The sequence below is a fragment of the Haliaeetus albicilla genome, chromosome 9 (assembly GCF_947461875.1).
Source record: "Haliaeetus albicilla chromosome 9, bHalAlb1.1, whole genome shotgun sequence".
In the NCBI taxonomy this organism is placed as follows: Eukaryota; Metazoa; Chordata; class Aves; order Accipitriformes; family Accipitridae; genus Haliaeetus; species Haliaeetus albicilla.
The window spans coordinates 2,872,366-2,899,496 of NC_091491.1; the positions used below are offsets into that span (position 1 = coordinate 2,872,366).

Sequence of the window (27,131 nt, forward strand, 5' to 3'; positions counted from 1 at the left end):
TCAATCACGAGCAAGAGCAGCATTTCTAGATTCTACAAATAGGCTCAAAAATTTTGGATTTCTATTAAATCCAGAAGCAGCCTTAATGTATTTTCTAGTTTGTGGCTGATTTTGCTAAAGGGACCTTATCAAACATTGCTTTTAATTTTCACAAACAGGAAATCTTTTACACATGAACAAGGAAGTTGGAGGCTTGTCCCAAACAAAAGGCACAATCTTCCAAGCTTCTGTCAGGTTTTTATTTTCCTGAAACGATAAATCAGCAAGCATGGATGACCGCATTTTACTAACTTCTTGCTTCAATTTATTGGACCTCAGGGAAAAAATGTAACAAAAGCTGCAATTAATACATACGCTGATCCTCTGGGCCCTCGGCCAGCCGGGGCAGCTGTGCCTGCAGTCCGTGCGCTTTCTCAGGGCACTTAATGGCCCCAATCTGTAGATAACGGATAAATCTAGGATACAGAGAAAAGCAGCGACCCAAGCTCCTGTACCAACCAAAGGGAGCACAGGGAACAGGAGGATATACTCTGGCCATAACCAGCACCTCCAGAACAGATGCAAACAATAGGATGAAAATGGAAAATATTTTTGGAGTCGGGCTTTTAAGGTTTAGGGGGAAGTGACGGTGGTCAACCCCTTTTGCTAGCAGGGCATTTGCAGGAGTTGGTGCGTCCGTGCTTCCCATCACACTGGGGGGGAATAAGAGTTTTTTGCATAGGAAGGTACTTTCCCTGCTGCGTCTTTCCCCCTCCCTCCCAGGAGAAAGACCAAAAGCCATTTGGTTGATGGACTTGACTCAAGGTTTAAAAGGAAGGCCACCTAACTACCTTCAAGTGTAGGCCACGTATTTTTAGCACTGCAGATGCACATAAAGGTACACGGGCAAAATTCCAGCACAGCTCATTCCACAATTGCTCCTATCTTACAAAACGGGCTCAGCTAATTTCAGAGAGTCCTTGTCTGAGACTTGTACAGTTTTGATGTGGGAAATAAAAGGCATTCAACAGCAGAAAATGGCTGCAGTTTTTTGGCAGTGATACGATTCCTTCATCTATTTAATGGCCCTTGGTACACTTCTGAATCAATAAAAGCTTTACTACTGAAAACAGCACCTATGAACATCTTTGGTAATTAGAATTTTTAATTTTTTTAAATTGCACTTTCAATACCTAAAAGCCTTAACAGAGAAAATTCATGACAGGAACAACTATAGGTTGTATTCTTTGATGCAAATTAAATTTTCAATATTGAAAATGCACAAATGACTCAAACGACACTGGAAGTATCACACTTGTGAAGAACGACTGTGAATGCTCTGAAAATTTATCACTAGGCAGTAAAGATGACTGCATTGAGCAAGTGTCATCATTTAATGCTGCACAAATGCTCCAATTGCAGCTCATAAATATAGCAAGAGATGGCTTCATTTCCAGAGACACTAGCTTCTCTGGCATCATCCTTGGTGATACTGATGCATGCTAATCCTTGGTTAAATATCCATTTAGCATCTTCAAGGGCCATAAAAGAACAACAATAGTTCATTTCCAGCTAAACATAATGTTTGGAAACAATAAAAAAACAACCAACCCCAGGCAATATGTGACGCCTGATAGACCAGCTTACTGTGGACTTTGGTCCAGTTGCCAACTCAACCAGATTTACTTCCTTTTTGGAAAAAAGCATGATTGTAATTGCAGTAAGTCTCTCATAGTTGGTGTCTGCTCAGAGGAAATGTCTCAACACTAGAGACAATCAAGAAGAAAATATGTGAGCAAACACGCATAGAGGCAGAAGCAGCAGCAGGAACATATCGGTACACGAAGGCTGTACATAAAGTACCTTCGGATCCTTGTTTCAAAGGCACTGCTTCCAAGAACAAAACCTTCATTTACATAAGGGATCATTTCACTTTTCTAAGAATATTGTTTTCTAAGAATAAGCATCATTATTATTAACAGCAATACTGAACAAGGGATTCAACTGAGAAAATATCAGACCTACCTTTTGTAAAAAATAGAAGAGTTTCAGATGAAATATAATTCAGGTACAGTCTGCTTATCAGAGTTATTGGAGTTACTGTTCCCTTTCTTCTCAGAAATTCCATGACCCAACAGCTGGATTCACCTTCTGAAGTTTTATTTTACTTCTAAACTGCAACCTATCTGCAAATGCACGTTCAAGCAACAGCAAGATCAGTTTTGACCTCTTACTCCTGTATGTTTGTCTCAGAATTGTTACCCCTCCAGTGACTAAGTGAAAGATTTTTGCCTTTGACTTTCCACTTGGTTAGCCTTAAGTCTTGCATCAAAAACCCAGCAGTAGGACACATATAAAGTACACTGGCATACATGAAAATAATATCAACAAACATGTGCATCATGAATGGAAGATTCTAGAAGAAATCTCATATTCAACTCGGAGTAAAAAGCCCAAATATTTTCTCAAATAGAGTATCCTCTTTCTTGCTTTCCTTTTTAAATCTCGGTGTTATGATCTGACACATGCAGGGAGTGCTCCCTCTAGCACTAACATATCAATTGAGCCAGCTCTCCGGTAGCATTTACCATGCTAAACTCTGTTTGTACCCTGTGCAAAATTTTCCCAAGGACTTTTTGCCATTAGCATTAACCTCACAGTTATTTGGATTCATGATGAACTGTATCTTCCCAAAAAAACCATTGTTAGCCTCTGTTTATACGAAACTCCATCTTATTTCTGCAGGTGGTACCAGAAAGAAGGCTTCAGGACAGCTTCTTTCAGGACAGTTTTTTCCCTTAAAGAAAAGAAACCTAGTGGCACATTTGCCACAACTTGTAAAGAAAACTAAAATGCAACCAAACGCATCATGGATTGACCACAGCCACAATACAGGGAACTGTTACAATCCGCAAACCGAGGCGTGCTTCCAACAGTTAGATGGAGCAGATGACCTCCTTTTTTCCAGCCCAAGTTATTCTGTGATTTTACAGACTTAACAGGTTACAAAACAACATCAGAGGAAACGATGACGGCCTGTGCTACAGCATGTGACTCTTCCTTTAGCTACAGGAAAGAAATTCCTTTGCTGGCGAATGCAGCAGTTTCATTCTTCACCTGAGCAAACTGCTACCTGGAGATGACCGGGCATCTACACTGAAGCGGTACAGACACGTTATTTCTTGGCCTGTTCTTATGAATTATATTAATTTTTTAATTTGCATCTTACCTTTTGCTTCTGTGTCTTTTGTATGAGTCATATGTTGAGAGCGCTGGTTTTATCTCATGAAAACAGATATTCTGCTTGACCTAAAATGCCTATTGCTCAATTATACAAGCACAATTAAATGCTTACGTGCAGAATTACTAAGTGTCATTTACTTCGGATCCTACTGTAACACAAAAGATTTTAACTTCAGAAATCGTTCCTCCTGGTGAGGCAAAAACCTGCGTTAATAAGCAATATGCAGATGATTCCCACTGCAGATAAACTTTATTTTCTCATTTTAACAGGTTAAAAAGAAGGGTTTTGGTGAGAGCGCATTATGACACGCAAATGCTGCTGGCAGAGCGGACAAGGCAGGCAGTGCTGCTGCTGCGTGGCTGTGACACCACTGCGCTGCCCCGCATCCACCTGAAAGCAAGAATTTGGCACGTGCCATTAAGATTTGTCTTGTAACTTCCTATCAAACTCTCCAGTGATGGAGTCTTTGCTTGATTTTTCTTAAAATCTCATTATTTCTGGAACATTTTGAAGAAAAACGCTTTTTTACGTAATTTTTGTTAAACTCAAAAGGAGCCTTATTTACCACAGCATGAGAACCTGGAATAAAATTATTACACCTCAAATTTTAATTGTCCAAGTACACATACAAAAATTAAGCAATTAAATATTTAAAAAGACATTTACTTTTTTTCCCCACTTTAATAACCTGCAGAAGGATTCTCAAGGGTGGGTAAGAAGGGACCCCATGTGCAGCCACTGTGCTTCTAAGTCATCACTGATCTTACTTCAGATCTATCAAAACTACACCACAGAAAAACGTGAGAACCGCTGAATTAATGTGGTTTAGTGCACTAGCTCTTCAGACTTATTTGTAAGAGGGAAAGATCTCGCTCTCACTCTCTCTCATGTATACAGGCACACGTTTTAAAAAATTAAATGGACTAATTCTAAAAAAAAAACTGAACAGAAAGTTCTCAAAAGGAAAACTAAAATAACTTAAAAACAAAACTTAGAAGAGCTGAAATATCTTGGTACTTAGACCTAAGTGCTGTGCTGGACAAACTGCAAAGAATTGTTGTATGCTTACTTACATGTTTCAATTTTTGGACTGACAAATACATTTAAGCTTAATGAAAACAGTACAGAAACTTCAATGCAGGAAAACAGCTATTAAAAATTATCTGACAAGAAGTGACACTTCATCTGCATCCACAGTATTTAATTTGTTTGAATAATATAGTTACAGATAAACAGGTTCACTCCATATACAATTACCGATACCTTTTTTTAATACAGCTCATATTCCAGTACATCAACACTATTTTATTTACAAGGTATTTCTGTACATTAACATCTTTCTAAAGTCAGTGCATTGTCAATAAGTTTTATACAATAATTTACAAAGTGAATGTAGTTAATAGTTAACTTAATAAATTTACTACTAATTCATGAATTAATTTAATTTAAAAAATTAATTACAACCAATGTAACAAACACAGAAGATCAAATAACATTAGTAGATTGTGCTACCTGCTTAAATAAAACATTTTAACATAATTCAGTTGAAAGTCTTTCACTTTTCATGGAGTTTGCAGAGGGAGGAGTAGACAAATGGGTATTGAAAAAGCTTCTAACCTAGAAATTCACAAGCCATGTTTGCTTTTCTTCAGTCTCAATGTTTAGACCACTTTAAAGATATAGGATAGGGAGCAACACTTTACGAGTAAGACAATACTTATTTTGGAACTGATCTGCTGTCCTCGAAGAGGCACAACCTCCAACAAAGGCAGGGAGGTTTTTGCCTGAGTAAAGACAGCAAGATCAGCTGATATCATTTCTTAAATGGATAAAACTCAGAACTTTCTGGAGATTATAAGCTTACTGATAGATTTGGCATTCTTGTAAAACACAGTAAAATGAATCCAAACATTTATTTCAGAGATCAACCACGTAAATATCAATTTTGTTAGTGAAGATACAAAATCTAAAGAATTTGGAAGATGACATATAACAAAATTAGTAAGCTTCTTAGACTCAGCTGAAGAACAAAAGGCCAAAAGAGTGAAACCTTTATCTTCATTCAGATATGCAAACAATTTAACACTGAAAATGTTTAAAGAAATGCCTACTCAAAAAATAATCACCTTTATTCCAGTCTCTGCTAAGACTTTGTCATGCTTTCCTTTGTGCAATAAGCCCGTTGACTTTGAAGAGCATGTTGCAAGGGCATGGAAAGCAATTCTGGATTAATTGCAAGTATATGCATATGCATAACCTGTTGCAAAAAAAGAAAATTTGAAAAGGCAACCAAATTTTGAAAAAAAGAGAAACCCATTAAATTATGAAACCAATAAAAAAAAAAAATCCATCCATGAATGCTACGATAGCTACCTGACAGCCATAGCTTCTTATTTGTTTGAAATACACAGTGGATAATTCACAGCCATTCACTCCAGAGCCCTTACAACAACAAAAACAAACTATGTTTTTGAATTTAATTATACGAATTCTTAAAAGTGCAAATTTAAAAGCAACACCAGTCATGAAACATAAGCTCAAGCATCTTTCCTTCCAAAAGCTGGGAACATTTTGTGCAATGTGCACATTTTAAGACACCACACGTGTAATCACAACTACTCTCTCCAACCTGAAGTTTCTTCTTGAGGCATCTCAGAAGTTTGAGATAGCACTCTTCAGGCAGAAAAGCCATTCCTGAAACATGTTGATCTGCACAGCCAACACATGGAGAAAACACAATTATAATAAACCATTCAAGTGTAGAAATTAATCTCTTCTCAAATTACGATTTGGTTGTGCTCCCAACATACAGAAAGAAAGCAACTGACATACATTAGTGGTGGCAAAACTGGAAACTTCTCGTACTCTTGATGATAATTCTTTAAGTTTGTGCACTTTTCATTCTCTTGCTTTCCCTGTTTTGCCAATAAAATGCAATAAAACTGCAGGAAAAAGGAGGTAGCAATATCATGTTGCCCAAAGACAACACTACAATTTTTTTTTCCCCATTATCTTAAACCTAAAGAGAGCCTTAGGGGTTTGTTAGAACAGTTGGTAAACTCTACACTACTTTGTTTAGCTCTTATTTGGACTATTTAATTTAGCTCTTATTTGGTCCTAGTCGGCTTTCTCAAACCTTTTTATTTAAAGGCCAATGGCAGTATCAGCCTGATGTCTAACATCAGAAATGTTTAGAGCATGTAGTGAGATAACAGAACAAAACAATACTATCTTTATATTAACTGCTATTTAATTAGGGTTTTCTTTTTGTGCTTTCAGATCACAGGGTACAATAACTACACTTAGGTTATCTGCTTCAATATCATTTTTGCCAAATGTAAGTTTCAGGATGTTATCCCTCACATTCTCAAAACAGTCCATGGAAGATCATCTGCTTACTGTAAAACACAGTACTTCTTATAATCTGACTCAAAATCTTCATCCATGCTGCTTGTGTCTGCCATCTTTTTGCCGTCTATCTTTGGCAGAAATTGTGCATAGTCTACCCCCTGCTGCTCATAGAAAAGAATGTAGGCAGAGTCGGTGTCGATTTCATCGGGATGCAATTCCTGAGAAAGAGAAAAACATGGTCTGAAACATGCAATGGGACAATTGCATTACTGTCACTGAACTTAAAATACACACAATTGCCCTAGAAACAGTATTTTTAACTGGTTGTTTACAAGAAGAATCACATTTTCTGTCTCCATTATTATAGTTATCAGGCTCCATTATTTACTTGAAAAGTATGACAAATTTTAGTGATAAATGCAAGTACTTAGAAATGTCGGAACTTAGTTATTCAGTAATTGAATATAAAACTGCTAGCGTCATGAAGAAATATTCTTAGAATTCCATTTTTAGTAATTTTTCCATCTTTGTACAAAATAAGCATCTTTCCTTAACCATGGTAGCAGCTGATGAACAGATGTTAACTTGAAAAAAAATCTCATGTAAAATTTCAGTTAACAATTTTAATATTTTTCTGATTAAACTTTTGAGATGCTCATGATTTCAAAGGACAGTTCTGGCCAAATGTAAATTTCTTTGGCTCTAGGTAAGGAAGATTAAAATTATTTGCTACAAAAATAAATAATTTACCTTACAGCTACTGTCATTGTAGCAGTACCACTTGTTGTTCGGGTTTTTGGCATAAGTGACATAATGACCCCCTCCCATAATTCCTGAATGGCACTGAAGAAAATGAAGAAGAAAATAAATTCTGGATCAAACATCTGTAACTCAGAATTCACAGAATAAATGATTCACAAATTCATGATCTTCAAGCGAGTGGCAATGGTTCATGACAATCTACGCATCTGGAGCGGACTAAGCTTACATACTCAAGCAGAAAAAATATTACGCAGAGATCTACTTTTCAGCTGTACTCAGTTTTAAGGCAAATTTATTTTTCTGACAATGGCTCTACTTTGTTCTCCTTCTCAATAGATCCCTACTTTCTGTAATGAAAAAAATAGAGTAAATGCATTTAGACAAAACAACACCAAACAAAGATAGTTTACTTGCATAAAAAAAGTCAACTTACCGAAATTGCATATAGATTGTAAATTGGGTTAACACATACTTCTTCTCTTTGGTCATCTGTAATATCATCCTCGCTGTGGTTATCAATTTGACCGTTGATACTGCCATTACTATATGCATTCTGCTCGCAGATATATCCATTGGCTAGAGTCATCTCATTGTCCTGAGCAGTATATAGTTCACTCTGGCTACCACCCAAAATCTGCCCTCTAGTAAGAGCATCACTGTGATCAGAAGTAAACCTCTGTTCCTGGTCAGTACCGTTCTCTTTATTTGCATCCAAATTTTCTTTGCTACTTGACAGTTTGTTTTTACCCAGTTGTGGTAGCCGCAGACGCCCTTTACCTCTTCCTAAAGTCCTTGGGCTACTATTTGGGCTACTATTTTTGCTTGAAGGACAGCTGGTTCCACTTTTCCTCCCCAAAGATGGAGATGCTAAAACAGAAAACGTGGAGTACTAAGATCAGTAAACACATGGTGTAGACTTTTTAAAAAAAATTTTTTTTTAATAACCAAACATTAAAAAACAATGTTTCACTGCAACTAATAAGTAGTACATAAAACTATCTTTGCGCACACACATACATACACCTATAACTGAAATTTAACTCTTTTATGCATGAGCACATTCCTCACTCTGAGTAATTTTTTTTTCTTTTTTCTTTTTCTTTTCTTTTTTTTTTTTCAATGGTAAAGCTTCACTAAGCTTTCCAGGGCAAACAATAACAGAAATGATGTTTCAAAATAAATGCAGTACTTTGGCCAAAAAACATTCAGATTTTGTTCATAATATAAATAATTTTTTCCCCCCCTGCAAATATCAGTATTGACTGGAATTTTCCCTAATTATTACCCACCTTTGATATTATTCAAGACAGTAGTGTTAAGGGAGGATGGACTTCTGTTCATTATCTCCCCTTCTCCTGGTGTATAATTGATCTGCAGATCCATTTTTCTAGACTCCCCTTGGAGAGTCCGTGGTTCAGGAAGGCTGTCAACCTGGAGCGTTAGCTGCTTTCTTTGAAAATTACTTGGATCCCTTTGTACCAAAAAGGCACTTGGGTCAAAATTTTCTCTGGGAAATTTAACAATTTTCTGAGATTTTATCCAGCGACCATTTACGAACTGAAATCTTTTCAGGTGAATGATCTAAGGAGAAACACGTTAGAGAAAATTAAAGGAGGACAATTACATCACAGTGAGTAATTTCACTGTTTAAAAATAATTTTTCCTGAAACATACACATTTTGTCATATGTTACTATGAAACAGTAACAATGCTGTAATGTGACAATTTGGATTTTGGGATCAAGCTGGCAAGATATGGAACTAATATTTTCATGGGAAAATGATGGAAAAGGTTGCTTCAATTCAGTGATCAGCACTGTGTGTTTTGAATTAACACAACCAAATTTGAAAAGCGACAATTGCACATTTTACACAACCAGACAAAAGATCATGTTACCAGAAAGACCGCCTGAATTCAAATTCTATGTCAGAACAGATGACACTGAATGCAAACCACCACCATTTCCTGCAACGTATCAGCTAGAAAGATTCAAAAGGATTTGAGGTTTGTTTTATTCGCCTGCATTACAGAAATGCATGAAGCAAACTAAGCCAATGCCCCTCCTGAGACTGTGAACAAAAGCAAGTCTTATTCAGAACAAGGAGACATACCTAGCAATTCAAATTTGTGATCAATGTACTTTGGTTTTTTTGCTGTAGAGGAAAATTACACAAGATCATACCAAAATAGGGGGAAGTCTCCAAAGATCCAGCTTTTTGGTGGCCAAACAATGGGTCTTGCATTTGGAACAGTAGTACATCTCATCCTCCCCCAGTTCTTCCTCACTGGTGAAGGCTCTAAGACAACTATCCAGATTGATGGGCTCTGCTTGAGCTCGTCGGCTTTGTTCAACACTTTCATGTTCTTCTACAATCTAAAGCGAGATAAAGCTGTATCTGACTTGGAAACATATGCAAACTGCTCAGAGGAAGGCTCTATTCACAGTATCATACAAATAACATCATACAGTTATTTAGGATTAAAGATAAATAGATGCACTAAGTTTTAGCAGAAATTTTATTTCAGTTATGAAAATGCAGTACAAATAATGCACTGTCCTTATTCTTGGATTCTGCTTACAAAATTATCCATAAAGCACAAGTTTATAGATTCAACTCACAAGTTCAAACAGCTATTCTAGATTAACTCAGCTATAGGCTTACCTTTAGATATATTCCGTTGACTCAATGAGGAATTAGGTTTACTCACATGTAAGCACTGGTGCGCTTCGAAAATTTATCAAATTAATATATTTTGTAATATATTGTGGAGGCTAGATCAAAAGCAACTCACAACAGACAGAAAATACACTGCTGTGGTTTCTTAAAAGCTTCCCTTCCACGTTATGGTCACGTAAGAGGTCTAACATTAAGACATTAATTTATCCAGAATGTCCTGTTCAATGATTACTGACTAACAGAAAGTGGACCAAAAAAGCATCAAATAAAATAAATTAAAAAAAAGAATAAAAATCAGTGAAATGGGTTGTACTTCAGAGCTATTAATGAACAACAAAGGGGTTGCGTTGAAATTTTACCCGTTCTTGTGACGTCTGGTAGCGCAGATGGAGTGCTGTTGGATCCCAGTCTACAGCAATGTAAGCATTCCCAACGCAAGCTCTATCTTCCGTGCACTCAATTTTACAGCCACGGCAAAATCTAAGTGAAAAAGTTAGACGTGGTAAGTAAACTGTCCACTAACTAAGTTTTACATTACTTCACACTCCAGTTCTGCTCCATATTTTGTAACATATGCACCCCCAAAGTTTCAGGCCTTGCCTTCAGTGTGAGAGAGGCATTTTTATGTAACAATAATCAGTGTCAGTTTGGTATTTTACTACAAAACTTTAACAGAGATGAGAAATTGAAGCTATTGGGTAAGCTCAACCATCTACCTGCATATAATGCTGACCAAGCCTGCCTACAACACCAAAAAACCCACAATGCTCTGTCTCCAGAAGTATTTTACAACACGATAGCTAATGTACTTTATTTATCTAGCTCTAACAGACCTTTTTTTAAATGAGTGCATGGTCTGAATACCTTCCAGCAAAGGTCTGGAATTCTTGTTAGCATGTCTTTGTTTAGGGAGAATTCCAAGCATGCTTCCAGGGTGAATTTCTTATTGTCCATTTTCGTTCTTGCTCTTCAAATGGCACAGGAACTAGTGCGGGTAGATGATTTACACCTAAAAGTTTGGTTTTGTATGAAACCCCCCAAATCATCCAAATATGTACACATATGCACCTGCATATATATATACACATGCACACAGAATATTGTAAGGGGTTAAGAGGTTTTTGGTAATCTCAAGTCTGTCTCCTAATTTAAAATTTCTGTGTCAGCAGAGCTTTCAACTCTCCAAGTCATAAAAGCTATACTACAGCAAAAGTCTGCCATGTGAAAATTTTGGTTAAGTTAGATTCTAGATTCTTATTGTTTGGTATTACCTCTGAAGTCTGAAACATATCACAAACTCATTACCATAAATCACCTTTCTGCTAGAGTGATTCCCTTCCTTAAATTAAAAAGGACAATTTACCTGTACCATGGACACCAAGCACAAGAATTTCCATCCTTCTGAACTACCCTTAGGGTGAATGGATACTGATACCCCATGCTGTCATCACTGAAACAGAAGAGAACACAACACGAAACATGAGCACTCAATTGCCTTCCTTCACCATGCTTGCCATTTTTACTTTAAGAACAACCCCCCCCCAAAAAAATTATAATTTTGATTAGATTAAGTTATTAAAACAAGACCTGCCTTTTCATCATCTAAATTTGTCAGATATAATTAATTATCAACCATTGGAAGAGAACAAATCAACCAATTTGTGTAAAGCCAACCTTTAAGTGCAGCTAGAAGGTATACTACATTTAACTGTATTAAAAAGGATTAGAAGTTATTTTTAATTATTGCCATTATTAAATTGCAGGACTTCCAAATAACTTCTTACAAAAATAACCCACTAAATGGAACCTGCAGGCAGAAAGCATTTGGGGTGAAAGCGTACACAGTTGTTCCTAAAGTTGTTGACATTTAAAACTTAATTATACATTAAAAAGCATATGTTCATTCAACAGAGGTATTATGAGAAGTCAAAACTGACGAAGATAGTCTTAAACCTCGTAAGCAAGTCTAAGCCACTGTATTACGTATTTCAAGCCAAAGACTGAGATGCCAAACTCACCAGTCTTGTGCATGATTACTAGCTTCCTGAGGCGGGAGAGGACTAGCAAGCCTGGAAACCTGAATCCACACTGCATCATACAGGTCCTTCTTCCGTGTGTGAACTGTACAAGGAACAATTAGTGGCATTCCAAAGAGACTGGGACGATTCTTCTGAGATGAAAGAAAATATAATTCTGTCCGCATCTGCATATGTGGAATAAAAGAATGATTCAGATATAAGTACGCATTAACTCACGTCACCGTAATTACTAGGATGTTGACCTTGTTACTTATTTCAGGCTTTGGCAATTAAAATAAACCATTAATTCTATTAAAAGTACTCTATTTCAGCAATTTTTTCCGATATTAAATACTGTAAATTTTGATCACTGACTTGAAAACTGTTTTGTATTTTATGATACTATCACAACGTTATTTAGGCATTAGAGCACATCAACATAAATCTGTTTCAACAATGCACAATATTTTATATTTCATATGATGCACATTTCTTACTTTTCCCACCACATGGTAATATTGTAATGCAGCCACGCACCTAATGATGCTAATACCTATCCCAAAATGACCTCTACACTAGGCAAGCTCACGTTTGCTAGAAAACAAAAACCTTTACGTCTAAAGGAGCACTACAGAGTTGTGCACAACTTCTTCCAAGCAGACAAACTAACCTTCATGCTACATCTACCATTTAACATGCTGACTTAACGACACTAAGGTACAGCAAATGGTTACTACTTTGCATAAGTTTTATACAATTAACCCTTTCCATTGATAAGATTTTTGACAATGACAAGCATGGATTGCTGGAATAGCTTCCACAAACAACTTTTACTGGTTTTTAAGCTGTGTAACTAGCCGCTTGTAATGGCTCAAAAGCATTATACCAATCACCTAAGAGATTCTGCAAAATCTGAATCAAGATAACAGTGATAACAGTGGTTAGCGGCCACTTCTTGAGAGAATAGAGCAAAAAACCCTCATACAAACACACAGTAAAGAGTAAAGTTAAATGGTCTCCTGGCCCATATCCACCAGGCTCTAAATGTCAACAGACTCTAAAGTTTGGACACAGCGCACGCAGAACGCGTGGCTATTTGAGGTGTTCAGTCATCCGGCTCTGACATTTAGAGTTCAACTTAACTACAGATGCTCTTACAAAGTGTAGTAATGCTAACAGAACGACCCAGGAATGTACTATATATCTTCACTCTGTTTCCATATAACATGTAAGGCTTTTCCACATAATGGGAAAGAAATGCATTTCTAGTAGCTCCTCTCATTAGATTTTTTTCTGCTCAAAGACCCTGGAACATTTAATCAGGGAGTTAGCAAATGCCCAAGTATGCATCTCAGCATTAAAGAACTGGGAAGCATGCCAGTAGTAGGGAAAGAAAAATACACCAACATTAGACATTACAATTTAAATTTACAAGAGTTGTGTTTCTGTAGAACTTGGCGCTCACTTAAGAGAGAAATATATTCATGCTCCCTGTTCTTAAGAAATAAAAATTAATTTATCATATGAACATTAAAAAAAGCCTCACTGACTTTCTTTCAAAGTGTGTTATGTGAACAATTTATAACAAATACAAAATCTACTAACCATTTTTCGGTGGACTGCAATTATATACCCTGTACATGGACTATCAGAAAGCAAGGGCACATGACCATTGAGAGTCCAGTTGGCAAGGTTACGTTCTGTTCCACATGGCACTACAGTATTTGGCATTCCATTTGGAATTAGGGCTGGTTTTGGAAGGTCCCCATTCATCATTATGTTGGGTGCTCCATTAGCTGATGGCCCAGTTGAGACATCTGTAGATAGACAATTACATTTTCAGTTATCTACAGGAACCAGAACTGATCACAAGATTTTTTTTTCCTTCCCATTCTGTTCAGTGCATTTAATGAAGTATCTTCTACTCTCCTTAAGACCAACATCTAACCTTTTATTTGCCTACAACTTTGCAAAATCAGAGCATGCAAGAGCAAAGAAAAACAGAGGTGTTTAAAACCCATAGATGAAACCACAAACAACAAAATCAGGCTTCCAATTTTTTATATGTCCTGCCTTAGAGCCAATCCACAAGTAATAAAATATTTTGCGTGTTTCTTGTGTCTTTAACTGAAGTAAGTATATAGCGATCTTCAGACTGCTATCCTGGGTATGATTCTAAAAAGGATCACAGACCACCAGTAGATACTGAGACTGCTCACAGCTTCTCTGTGGATAAGAACTCTTAACTTATTTGTCTTTTCTTTAATCCTCACTGTTTACTTATTACTAAAAAGTAAGGTTTTCTTTTGAATATCTCCAATACCTAAGCACTGTGCATTTTAAATGAACAGGAAAATAAATATGTTTCCTTTTACCTGTCTGCACAGGACTTGATGCTGACGTAGGGGATCCTGGAATTGGTATTTCAAATGCACACAAAAACCCACTCACTGATAACCGGACTTTCTGGTTGTCTTGAGGAAAGTTCTTCAGTAAAAAACAGCAGCAAGTTAGTCAGACATGTATATACTTCTATCTGTGACTCCAAACATGTTTTGTCCCTCTGAAAAAAGTGTATCTATCAGCTCATCTCTCCCCTGCCACCTGCTTTCTTACACCTTTCTCGAAGGTAAAAAGGGAGCCAACAAGCACACCCCTTTGCAGATCTCTGTGGCAAGACATGAGAGAGTTATTAATGGTACTCTAAAGACACTGAGGGCACCTAGTTTCAAGCAGTTTTAATCCTATTCAATGACAGCAAAAAAATATTATATATATATACACACATATATACATGCACACTAAAGCCAGTTATTACTTATGCCTCCAATGTCTTGACAGTGTTTAAACTCAAAGCACCCTAACTTGAGATTTACTACCTCAAGATGATTTTATCCTTTTTTTCCTAAAAATATTATTACTAATCAATTCAACTAAACTTCTGCAAGCTTCTACATCACTATTAATTTTGCTTACAAGTGGCTTATTTTGGTTCAGTTTACTTTGATTTTAAATCTATTTAAAGCAAGCCAAATTACAGTTTAAGAGTGTGAAATAAAAATTCATAGAGATACAACTAAGCTGACTTTTTTATCACATGTTCAGTTAAATTATTTCACAGTTCTTGTAGCCAAAGCTTTATGTCAAAAAGAATGAAGAAGTATACTGCTGTACACAAATAACAAACAAAAATACCAAAAATATGTTGCAGCAATGAAGAATTTTTTTTCTTCTTACCTTTATATTGGAGCTATGCACTTCTGCAAGTAGAATCTGTTCTGGTTTTAGCCCACAGAGTTCACTTAACTGTTTTTTCAAACCTGTATACTTTTCATCCATGTTCAATCTCAGGCCATATCGAACAGGAGTAGTACCATCTAATTTAATTACTTTAAAGGGTAAAAGAAACACACTGGTCAGCAAACCAGGAAAGTTTTAATGAGAATAATACATTACAGCTACTTACTTATTAGAAAGTATTTTTTTTTCCCCACTTGAAGATATGATTTATTTAATTTTTTTTACCAGTCAATTTTCAAGGTGTGCATTTGAAATGTCAGAAGATCTCCTGCTGCATAGGCAGTAGAAAATGGTTTCAAAATTTGTTTCACTTTTTATCATATTTCCTTTTGTCTCTTTTCCAAGAATACATACGTTCTTCATAGTATAGTTCATGACCCATAAAGTATTTTTTGGTTGTACACTCCCCCTAGCCCTTCTTTTTCACTCCAGGCAGATTTAGGAAGACCTCCACAACACAGTGAACTGAAGGAAAGTTCTCAGAATCTCCAGTTTAAATGTTTCTCTATTAAGTCCTTCAGTCAAGACTGAAAATGGGCCATCTATCCTCTGTTTTTAAAGGTTTTATTTTAGTTTAACTGTATTCCATCAAAAATTCTTGTACTCTATTACATTAAAATAGTTATACTATTTTTAAGTGTAAGTACTAACACAAACGAAATTTGGACGTTTTATAGCTGTTCTACATATACAATTTTTATTTTAGCAATGACAAGTTTATAGGGAGTTAAACACTACTACTCACCTGTAATTTCTAGGTGCATGTAGCTATCCATTGGCAAAGGCAAGGATAAAAAATTAAAAGGGTCAAATCTAACACTTATATGTCCACAAGTTTTACATTTTACTTGTGACTTCAGCTGCCCATGAAATAAATCTACGACAATGGATCTGTTTCTTCTCAGGTGGTTCTCCCAGGCCTAAAATGAAGTACAAAAAACCAATACAAAGTTAGAAGCTGAAGACTACTTGCTTGAACTACAGGAAGTAGGATATGCTGTAAGACCTCTGAAGTTTCATTGGCCTATGGAAGGCAAATTATTTCCATAGAAGTGGTTTACCAATTTCTAATAAAAAGGAAGTATTTAGTTTCAACACAAGTAAAGAAAAGTTATTTCAATTAACACAATAATCAAGGTATGACATCATTTAAAGTACTTCTGAAAGGATCATCAGATATCTTGAAATATTTTGATACTCCATAATTCTGAGGAGCTGTTCAAAATGATTGTGAAGTCTCATCATTACACCTTTATTATAACACTTAAAACTCATCTTCAGCTCAAAGGTGACATTGACTCCTTAAATCACAGATCTAACAAGCTCCAAAAGACAGTGCAGTCCTGAAAGAGTATTGTCACAGAAGCCTCATCAACAACTTAGCAGCTTAGAACTACAGGGGAAAAAAAAAAAAACAGCAAACAAACAAACCCCAAACCCCAAAATTTTAACCCATACCTCTGCTGCTACTTCCCAGTCTGGTCGACCATCACTGTCTTTCAGTTCAACATATGGCTTATCATGCACTCTGTTCAAATCCTCATGAAGACCATCCAAAAGAAAAGCCAGAAGCTCCTGTGAGTCTTGCTGTTGAAAGCCATTAAATCTTGGAGCATATTTTGCTATTGTCCACTATAAAAAAAGCCAGAAAGTTATTAAACCTAATGTAACAAAGGTTGTAACAATAAATGAAAATATCATAGACAAGATGCATGCTGTCAAAGAGCAAAAATTCAATTGCCAAGAGTTAAGGTAACCCCCTATACTTTCAGAACAAGACCATTTACAGGCAAATACATAATCTTTTGTCCCTAACAAGGGCTATAAAAGCCACATCTTAAACCACAACCTCTGATCCATATCAGGTAAGTCCTCTGACCTTACAACCACTGAACCATGATTATATTCCACAGAAAGCTGCTCAAGTCCTGACCACCAGGACTGATGAACTCTGGCTTCCTCCAGATGTGCATCTTGCCCCTGCACAGCCCCTTCCTGAACACCTCCCCTATGTTCCTTACAGGCAAGAAAGCAAATTCTGTGACCAGTTTGGAGTAACATACGTGATGACTGACTGCCTGGGATATGGTCATTGGCTTCACAGCCAGCTTCTAACACATGAAAATATATGTCCAAGTTTCCTTCCCTTTCTCTAGGGGAGATACTGATTTGAGTCCCAGAACCATTACAATACAGGTTACATCAGGAAAAAGTGCATTAAAAGATTTCTGCTATTCAAAGAAATTCTGGCTCTCTACCTTTAAACAACACACATTACAGACTCACCCGTAGCTTTAATGGTGCTATGTTCTTCTGAGTTCCACTCCACAACTCCTGAACCAAATCCCCATAGCACTTGGCCATGTGTCCTTTCATTCCTATTGGATTTGTCCTAGGAATCATAAAGTAATTAATACCACACTAAAATTTAAACAAAATTCAAGCATGGGGATAAACAAGGAAGTGCAAAGGGTTCTTGCTGAACTGTTTTAACTCTCTCAGAAACAAAAAAGGTTATACTTTCATGTATCTAATCTAGTATCTGCTCTATAGCTGATGGTTGATAACACTGAACTTAAAAGGATTTATTCATACCATCTACTCCTGAAAGCTGAAACTCATTTTAAAGAAATGTTACAGCATCTAAAATGCCAATGGTCTCAAATAGAAAATTACCTGTTAAGCTCATAAAGATGTCTTCCTGAGATGAAATACCGTGTTAGAGGTTGTGTATTACTGACACACTGGATACTGGAGTTCATGAAACATGTGTTACCCAGATTGCTTAATCCAGTAGCACCCTTTTCAGTAGGAACTGAGAAAAAGAAAACAATTATACCAATTGTGCAGATGTGAAAAATTCAGTCATATATCAGTAAAGTTAAGAATATAACCTTTTCACAGTAACCAATTCAATTTAACCCGCTCCCAACTACAAGGCTACAGCTAGCAGATGCAACAGAGGACCAGCCTGTCCAAAATATCTGCTCTCTCAACTTTACTTAACAGAAATTGAGGTATTTTGTTGGATCTGATCCACTATGGACATCAGTACAATCCATACAAACTATTTTCAGGCAAATAATTATGGTACTGAAATTTCTGGATTAATTTGTTAAAATCTTTACTATTCCTTACCTTAAAACAAAAAAAGAACAAATCCAAGATAATAAACACAAAATCCAGAATTTGCTATGTACCATTTGCTACTGCTGCATCTGAACATCTACAAATTTATCTATCTATACATCCAACCCTCCCACATTTCCAGCATCTAATTGAATAAAACAGAAAGAGCGAGCAAAGCAGCACAGGCATAAAAGACCTCTTCCAAAGTTAAGAGCACTTATATTAAAAAGGATTGTTTCAACATAATATAGCCTCTTGGATTTTTCTTCTCATCGTAATTCAATTACTGTGCTGAAACACTTACCTTTATGTCTGTCTATTTTACTGCTGTTTGCTATAAAAGACATCTCTTCTGGCCAGCTCATGTCTTTGTTTCGAACTAGAAAGAGATATGGTATAAAGATTTTTTTAAAACTGTTTGTTACTTACTCCAGAGAGCTTATACAGCTGAAGAGGTTTAATTAACACTTTCTAATATTTGAGATTAGAAATTTGCTTATTTTTAGTTATTATTTTCGCTAGTTTTCATTTCAGTGTTTCCAAACATTACTGGAAATCATTCTAATACTGGCATCATTCCATCCATGCCAGTAACATCTTTAGAAAGCAGCTCTCTGATTTCTTTCCTGTTGGTTAAGAAGTTTTACCGTACTTATTCTAATACTTAATAAGGACCCCCAGATTTGAACAAATCCGTTTGCTTCATGAGCGATCACTAATATTTGTTGTTGGTACGAACCAACAAAAGATTCAATTGTATTTCAAAATAGGGACAAATTACATGTGTTTTGGGATAAAGCGGGACAAAAAAAGAAAAGCACTTATCTTGCATTGACACAAGCCATACAGCAAACTGGCTTAAGGAACTGAGCTAGCTGAAAAGAGGGAGTTATTTTTCACTAGATCACTTCTCACAGCCAGTTCCTCAGATAGGTGTCAAGTAGTTGTCCACGGTGAAGGCAGAGGAAGGGCAGACTGCTTCTTTCAGTTGCAGTGTTGACTTAATGCCAGTTTGTTTATTGAACTACAGCCTCAGGGTTCTGTTTCACCTGATACGGCAAGGTGCAGCCCCGCTCCCTACGTATAAATTCCCATTTCTTCTCTTGTGTCTAGTGATTAACGCAGATACACAATGAACTGCATCAGCCACTCTGCCAATTTTAGACTGATCAAATATGAGCTGAGCCACATTACAAAAAGGATGAGTCCATCTAGCACACCAACCTAAGGTGTAATACAAAGCTACGCTAAGTGAAACTTGTATAGAACCAATGCAAGATTTCTATATAGCCTTTGTGATGTAAGGACAACAGCAGAGTGGATTAACTATGTACACTTCTGTTTTTCCTATTAAAAAATTAGCCAAAAAGGTCAAATTAGTTGAAAACTCAGCTGATCTGTGCACCCTGATACCTTCGACAAAGGCTTAATGTATTTGTGACTGATAGCACTACCTAGCGCAGTAGCATATGGCAAGAGGATGAGACACAATAGACATAAATTGAAACAAGAAAGGTTGAGACTATTTATGACACCTTTCCACCACGACAAGACTCAGCCAAGCAGTCAAGTCCAAATGTGTTAGGTTCTCTCCAGATGTGAAAATAAAAGCAGCTTGTAATGAAAATATTAGAAATGAACCTGACATGGACTGAAGCATACGCTTTTCTTCACCTTTTGCTTTGTCAGTAAGAATATGTTCATGCAAATATTGTAACCTAAACTCTTGTAAAATTAGTGACACACCCCCCCCCCCCCCCCCAGATAACAAAAAAGCCTCAGATGCCTCACCCCGCTTTTGTTAAATATCTGGTATTTTAGTTATTACTGTAGGGGTGGTGGATTATTTGAAGCTTTGGTATTTCTTCCTGTATTTCTTTCAATACATGCATATATAGAGACAGATATCTATTTACACATACTCTTCCTTCTCAAAACATTTCCAAAAATAAAATATTTGGGCAGTAGGCCTATATATTTGTGTAGTTTGGGCAATTACAGAAATTGGTACTACACGCAATATATTAACCATACCTATACTCATATAAAACTATTCATTTTTAGTGTGTAAACAAATTATAAGCCCTTTTTATACCTTCTATTACTAAATGCTGCTCATCTTGGATTTTAAGATACTCCAGTCTGTGATCTTCATCATCCAGCAAAGTAAGATAGTTCTGCAGGAGAAAAAAATACTTCATACAGTTATTACTTCTAGATTTAAAACTCTCTGAGGATATTTTAATCTCGAAGCAATGAAAGTAAAACTCACAAAAATGAGAGCACCAGTTTCCTACCTATGTTAATTAAATACAGTAGTTCACTAATCTCCAGAAGCATCTAGTTCAATGCTTTAATTTTATGTGGTATTTCCTTAGAATGAGAGAATTACATGCACTTAATGATTTGGAGGAATACATTCTGCTTGTTCATTGTGATTTGTTCACATACACACTTGAAAAAGATTCTGGATGGCATGTCAATGAAAGACTATATTTTTATTTCTATTTAAAACAGTTTCTATAAAACTTCATCAAGCCTTGTAATAGGTCAACTAATTGCGAATTTTTAAATACATCACAGGATAATTAAATGTTTATCAAGATAAGTTTTCTGGGACTTTAACACCAAAATCTAAATTTCACTGCTTGCAGTGCACAGAAAACTCTAGAAAGCAAGTGGCAAGAGTTTTCCAACCTGAGTGGTTAAACTGTAAAGGAAACTTACATCCTCTATTTTATTATTTTTCTGTGCATGTGTATTTAATAGTTTCTAGAAAATAGTAAGATATACAATATCCAATAGCTGATTAAAAAAAAAAAAAAAAAAAAAAAAGGAAAAAAGACCAACATTACCTCACTATTGTATAACCAGAGGCGCATATCTTCTTCTTTTATACGTAGCCTCTGGGAGAGATATTCATGTATCTCTTTAATTGTTTGCATACGACTAAAGCAGCCGGTGTAAGCCAACACTCTTTTTAAAGGAGCATTTGGTGAAGGTACATTCCCTGGATTCACAATCATAAGAAAAGAGCAAAAGATAATGTATATATCCACAGGCCAACTGAAATCAGATCAATAAACTTATACACTGCATATACTATAAGTACTTTTGTGAAAAAGAAGTACACAGTTCTACTGCTTTTGTTTATGGATAAAATAATGAGTTAGATTGAAAGCTAGTTGTTACTAACCCTTTGGGACAACAAACTTGCTATCACAAAACAGATAAATTTACCTCCCTTCTTACCAAAACCTAGTAGAAAATTGCTCCCCTAAGATTCTTGTAGGAAATAAATAATTTAAAAGAACTTTTCAAAGACTGGACTATTCTTTTTTTCTCTTGAAGACAGAGTATCAGAGACAATGGTAATTTTCAAAATAAAGGAATTCAAAATCTCATGAGAATTTTCTTTTTGAGAGAACACTTGAAGTAAAAAATAAGTTCAAACAAATCAGTCTGACTATTCTTGGAAGTAGCATGACTTTGCTTCAGCTCTTCTATGGAGATGAATGCTGATCTGTGAAGATGAAATCAGCTTGGCAGTTTCACAATAAAAGTATTCTTCATAACTAAATTCCTCAGCACACATTCTGTGAAGACACCTAGGATTTTCACCAGAATTTCTCAACAATCTCACATTTGCAACACAAATTAATTCCACCAGTCGAGATTGTTGCTCTTTTCTGTAATATCAGCTCATCTTTAAACAACACATTTGCACAAGAGATGAGACCAACTTTACATGCTTTATTTTTGCGCTTCTTTAGTTTAACCTTAGGAAGTTCCCCACTCCTCACAGAGACAGGTCTGTAACATATTCATGAAAAGCTTTTATTATACAGCCAAACCCAACTGGGCAACTGCATTACTTAAGTAACCAGAGAAGCAACATTGTTCTACTTTCACTGTCAAAAGACTGAAATAAAATAAATAGTACCGTATGAAAAGATGCAATATTACATGCAGTTTGCCAAGAGATTAGAACTATACTGTAATCATCTTGTAAGTCAGCAAAGCATCAGTTTTGCTTCAGTATACCAAGCAAAGTACTCATTTTTGGGGAAGAAAACAAAAAAGCATTTTCTGAGACTAGGGATCAGAGGATTAGTTGTAAGATTACAGCAAGAAAGCGTATTTGAAAACTCAAAAAGATTAATAAATGATTGGACAAATAAATTAGTGCAGAGCAAAATAATTCCAAATCAAGATCAAATTTGGCACATCAGAAGATTCTCTTTATTTGAATTTGGGCATTTTAGGATGTCCAAACAAAGCAGTTTCCATTTTAGTCAAGTAGGAAAAATGAATTTGGGTAGCAGGCAGTTTCTGTAGCGGAACTTGATCAAGCAGGCAGCCGCTATCTACACGTTAAGTTTTAGATTCTACCAAAGCAGTGAAAAATTGAGCATCTGCATGAGATTTTTAAACACAAGCTAACACTAGCAAGGCTAAAAGATTTAATTTTCAGTAGTCAGGTGAGCCCATTTCTGGACATATGTTACTGTGGATGTGTATGTATATCTGTGTGTATCCAAATGCACATGCATGTGAACATCAGGTATTTCTTCAAACCTATCGTGCAACGCAAGTATGCAACTGTGCGTACAAACTGGTAACTGAAAACAAATCCTGCAACACTTTTCAGATAAAATGTGAAGCTGCAATCTAAAGATTATTCTTATAGCCCATTATTTTTACAATCTTTTGGTGAGCATTACCCACCACAATTATGGCATATATATTCTAGTTGTACGTTTATGCTTCCTACTGAATTGTCTTTCCGAACAGCATCCAATAATAAGTCTTCATGTTCCATTATTTCAATCTCTTTCTAAAGACTATTAAATAACTCTGGACATTAAAGCCTAGCTGCCTAAGTAACTCAGAACCAGTTGGCTGAACAGTGATTTCATTTATTATACCACTGTACAATCAGATACACACCCCAATGCACAGATGCATCTATTCTATGGCTACAAAACTACCTACCGACAGGAATAATCAGATCTGCCCTTCTTAGCCGTTTAGTTTATGCAGTGCTCATTTCTCACTTTCAACTCACCCATCTCTTTGCAGTAACTACGCGACTTAACTGACTTCACTGAAAATGCTCCCTCATGCCTCTTTCTTTCAAGAGAAGATAGGAGGAAAGCCTTTAAATCTTTACCAAATGCTGATTGTGCCTTACAGTTGATTAGCTGGTGTACAAGCGCAGTGGCAGCAAGCTTCTACAGCTGTGGGTCTCGCTTTCTTAGAAACTGCGCACTTGTATTCTTGCTGCATTCTTAAGTTACCTCTAGGTAAATGCTGAGGAAACATTCTCAGGCTCATCATACCCATATTCACCCAGATGTTTGACTGCTGCGTTCGAGTGGCAGGCTGCTGTCTCAGGAAGAGCAGGTAGCGAGGAAATAACTCTAGTTCAGGCACATTTGTTTTGCTGTTTTTGATCACCTAGTAAAGACGTTTAAAACACATTTTAGAGACTGCTGTTCCAAACGTGTAGGAAATCCCAATAGGAACAGGCAGTAATGATTAAAGCAGATGGTTAAAAAAATAAACTGTGTTTCACTAGGAGACGAGAAATCTTCTGAACTTCTTATGGGGTCCTAGGCAAATATCCACAGGAATAACAATTTACTGATTTCTAAGCCGTTTTTGAAGCTTACTAGTTGCAGACTGTCAAAAGCAAACACCTTATTTAGTGGAGCATAGCTTCCTGTACAACACCATGGAATGAACATTTTTACAATTCCTGAAATGTATGTGAATCTACAATGAACCTCATTAATTCTATTCAGTGTATACTTCAATACAGAAGTTTCACAACTGTTGAAGAAACTCAAACCTGCCGAATCAGACATTTGTTCTGAACTTTTTGAACTATAGGATTGAATTACAACCTTCATATTGTAAAAACAGACTGAAACTTACTTTTGTTGCATTTTAGTATGTTGACAAAAAAAGCTGAAATTACCCAGAACACGACTTGCAGCTTTTCAGTCACCATTTCTACAAAGATTTTGCTATCTAGATCCACCCAAACGTAGACATACATAAATGGCAGGAATGTTTACTAGTTTTGTGACCATGTGAAGCAGAAGAAAACACTCAGCTTAAGTTGTGAGAAGCAATATAATGCACTAAAGTATTAAACTTCAGTTACAACAAAAACAATAGTGATGACATTTTCTGGAAAGAAACAACATAATAGTCCCTACTGCAGGATGGGAAAGGGACTGTAAGTGCCTGTATACACGGCTGCAAGTAATCGAATGGTCTTCAAAAATTCAAGTGTTCAGATAACTAAGTGCCAAAATATTCCTTAATTATGGGCTCAAAAGCTACAGTTTATACATACATTATTTATATTTTTTTTCAGACAGGATACCCCAACTAAAATTGTCTCATTCTGAATAGAAGTCCCTTTTCAAATGAATCTATCACAAAAATCTCAAGCACAATAGTTTGTGCATAAAGAGATGTGGCCTTTTCTAGATCATGAAAGGTGTTTGTTTCCATGGTGAATGGGTGGGAGGAGGGTAACAGAAGCCAGTGATTTCTCACTGTAAAATAATTGCCAGTACTATGGCTAACAGACCAAATCGTCAAAAATCAAACAGCTAATTCTCTCCCATTTGTGACACTGAGTATTTGTGGCACCAAACACCTAATCTCTATTGCTGCCATCAAAAAAAATCCCCTCACTTCCTTTTTTTAAGTGTAGCTCCTATAAGAGACCATCTGACACAGAGTAAACCAACCACTATATGGAATAAATATACTCAACAGAAATTGAAGGAAGTTTCCCATGTTTCTAAGTGAACAGACCAAATTACTTCATTTTTTTTCTTGCCTCTAACATCAGCCTACTTTTTTATAAATTCAATATCAGTAATTCAAGGTATGCCAGCTGTAGCTCCAAATGATTATGACCTGTTAATCGTTTTGCAATATTACACACAGAGAAACAGAGAGATAGCTCAATAAATTGTGAGTAAATTATATGATTCAACAATGGCTATTGCTATATAATTACTGCTTCTCTTTCAGGAATACTGTTGCTGTTTTAACTGCAACTAAAAAAATCTCTCATTGGGATAACACAGACCAATTATTAGTCCACTTAGTCAATTCCATTTAATATATAGCACTTTCACATTTGAAAATTATATTCTGCAATACATTCTGCATTGTGACCCAAATTAATTTTCAATTAAAGATATTATAGCTTTAATATAGAAAATACTAGTGCTGCTTACAAAAAGTCAATTTCAGTCTTTCAAGGTCTTTTTTCTTTTTTCTAAACAAAAATTTTATGCAAACAAGTACAAATACCACCTTATCTTTGAGAGGCTGTCGTTAATTAGTTCATTTTATTACAAGGCTTTAAGTGACTACAGGCAATTAAATAATTGTTGATATAAAAATGCAGTATTACCGAATTGTAAATACATTTTTTATTACACAATGGAAACACTTATGTTAATTGTTTGTAAAACTATTTCACAATTTTATTCTGATTCATTGGTTCTTCTGCTTACAGTCCAATGTAAGATATGTGAAAATTAACTGCATATGAATTATTTGCTGACAAATGAGTGTTCCATAAGTTTGGAGGAGCGTTACTGATTCTGTGCTGAAGAATGAGAATGATCATCACTTGCCTCCCCAGTAAGATTTTTAGTTACTTGTTAGAAAAAATAAAGGCAATTATCTTAATACTAGAAGAAGAATGACACAAAAGAAATATTTATTTTGAATATATGATCTGCTCAAAATAACAATTAGTATTCACATGGCCACAATACATAATACCTGCAACAAAAATTAACACTGAGCAATTAAAACAAGAAGGGCCTGACTGGATGGGTGTATCAGGTGAGATTACTGGTCTTTGCTTTTAGCATTGAACATGGTTAACCAGAATCATGCTGATGCAGCCTTAGACAGTAGATGTCAACTCAATTTTAGCATTTATTTCTTAAGAAATTACTTATGATAAATGCTTTATCGAAAAACCTTTGATGAGAAGCTGAACAACTTCACCAGTCTGTGCAGTACTCAAAAGCTGATGTGCTCATATGCAAATTCTTTTTAGGAATACCTACTCCTGCAGCTTGCAGCTACAGCTCAGAAGTGCTTCTGAGCAACCATTTTAACAAAGAATAGCCTTTGCCTGTTTTCTTCACTAGGATCACCTACTGCTATCTGTTTTTTAGATCTTCACTAAATCTTGCATATTATGTCCTCTATGACACTGAACTTGAAGGACAGTGTCCTTCCCCCCACTTCATTAAATTGTGAGAGAAGAAATGCATTTTCAAAGCTACAGGCGTCCCAGTTTTGATTTTATTGGTTCTGCAGACCAGCTGAAAATTTATCTTAGCTTTTAAAGATGAGTGTTTTGATGCCAATTCTTTTAAACCGATCTCAAGTTTACTTTTGTCTGCTTTAGTAATCATGATCAGTTGAGCGGCATTTCTGCCCTGTTGCACTACCTCCTGGGGATTATGCTGCAAACCTCCTGGTAAATATCCACAACTTTCTATCCATGTCCGTTTCTGAGACTGCTTTTTCCCAGCTTGGTCTTCAAGACTTGGACGAAGTGGGAGATGACCATAAAAGATTACCTTGTGCAACTGGCAGAAGCTTGGACACATT

General features: G+C 36.0%; 1 protein-coding gene across 4 annotated transcripts in view; it reads right to left on the reverse strand.

Annotated features, from left to right (window-relative positions):
* Nucleotides 1-4,397: 4,397 nt before the first annotated feature.
* Nucleotides 4,398-27,131, reverse strand: part of USP32 (ubiquitin specific peptidase 32) — an 81,026-nt gene continuing 58,292 nt past the window's right edge. For 3 of the 4 annotated variants that reach the window (XM_069790961.1, XM_069790958.1, XM_069790962.1), the window contains 19 exons: nucleotides 23,762-23,921; nucleotides 21,317-21,471; nucleotides 20,557-20,638; nucleotides 18,766-18,840; nucleotides 18,009-18,147; nucleotides 17,619-17,724; nucleotides 16,791-16,964; nucleotides 16,078-16,252; nucleotides 15,270-15,421; nucleotides 14,408-14,519; nucleotides 13,638-13,849; nucleotides 12,033-12,217; nucleotides 11,378-11,464; nucleotides 10,374-10,494; nucleotides 9,519-9,710; nucleotides 8,626-8,917; nucleotides 7,770-8,203; nucleotides 7,325-7,417; nucleotides 4,398-6,792 (listed from right to left, as the gene is read on the reverse strand). In XM_069790961.1, coding sequence (XP_069647062.1) covers nucleotides 6,619-6,792; nucleotides 7,325-7,417; nucleotides 7,770-8,203; nucleotides 8,626-8,917; nucleotides 9,519-9,710; nucleotides 10,374-10,494; nucleotides 11,378-11,464; nucleotides 12,033-12,217; nucleotides 13,638-13,849; nucleotides 14,408-14,519; nucleotides 15,270-15,421; nucleotides 16,078-16,252; nucleotides 16,791-16,964; nucleotides 17,619-17,724; nucleotides 18,009-18,147; nucleotides 18,766-18,840; nucleotides 20,557-20,638; nucleotides 21,317-21,471; nucleotides 23,762-23,921 — 3,120 coding nt within the window. In that variant the 3' untranslated portion in view covers nucleotides 4,398-6,618. The remainder of the gene's footprint in view (nucleotides 6,793-7,324; nucleotides 7,418-7,769; nucleotides 8,204-8,625; nucleotides 8,918-9,518; nucleotides 9,711-10,373; nucleotides 10,495-11,377; nucleotides 11,465-12,032; nucleotides 12,218-13,637; nucleotides 13,850-14,407; nucleotides 14,520-15,269; nucleotides 15,422-16,077; nucleotides 16,253-16,790; nucleotides 16,965-17,618; nucleotides 17,725-18,008; nucleotides 18,148-18,765; nucleotides 18,841-20,556; nucleotides 20,639-21,316; nucleotides 21,472-23,761; nucleotides 23,922-27,131) is intronic. The other variant, XM_069790959.1, reaches the window with a different exon arrangement.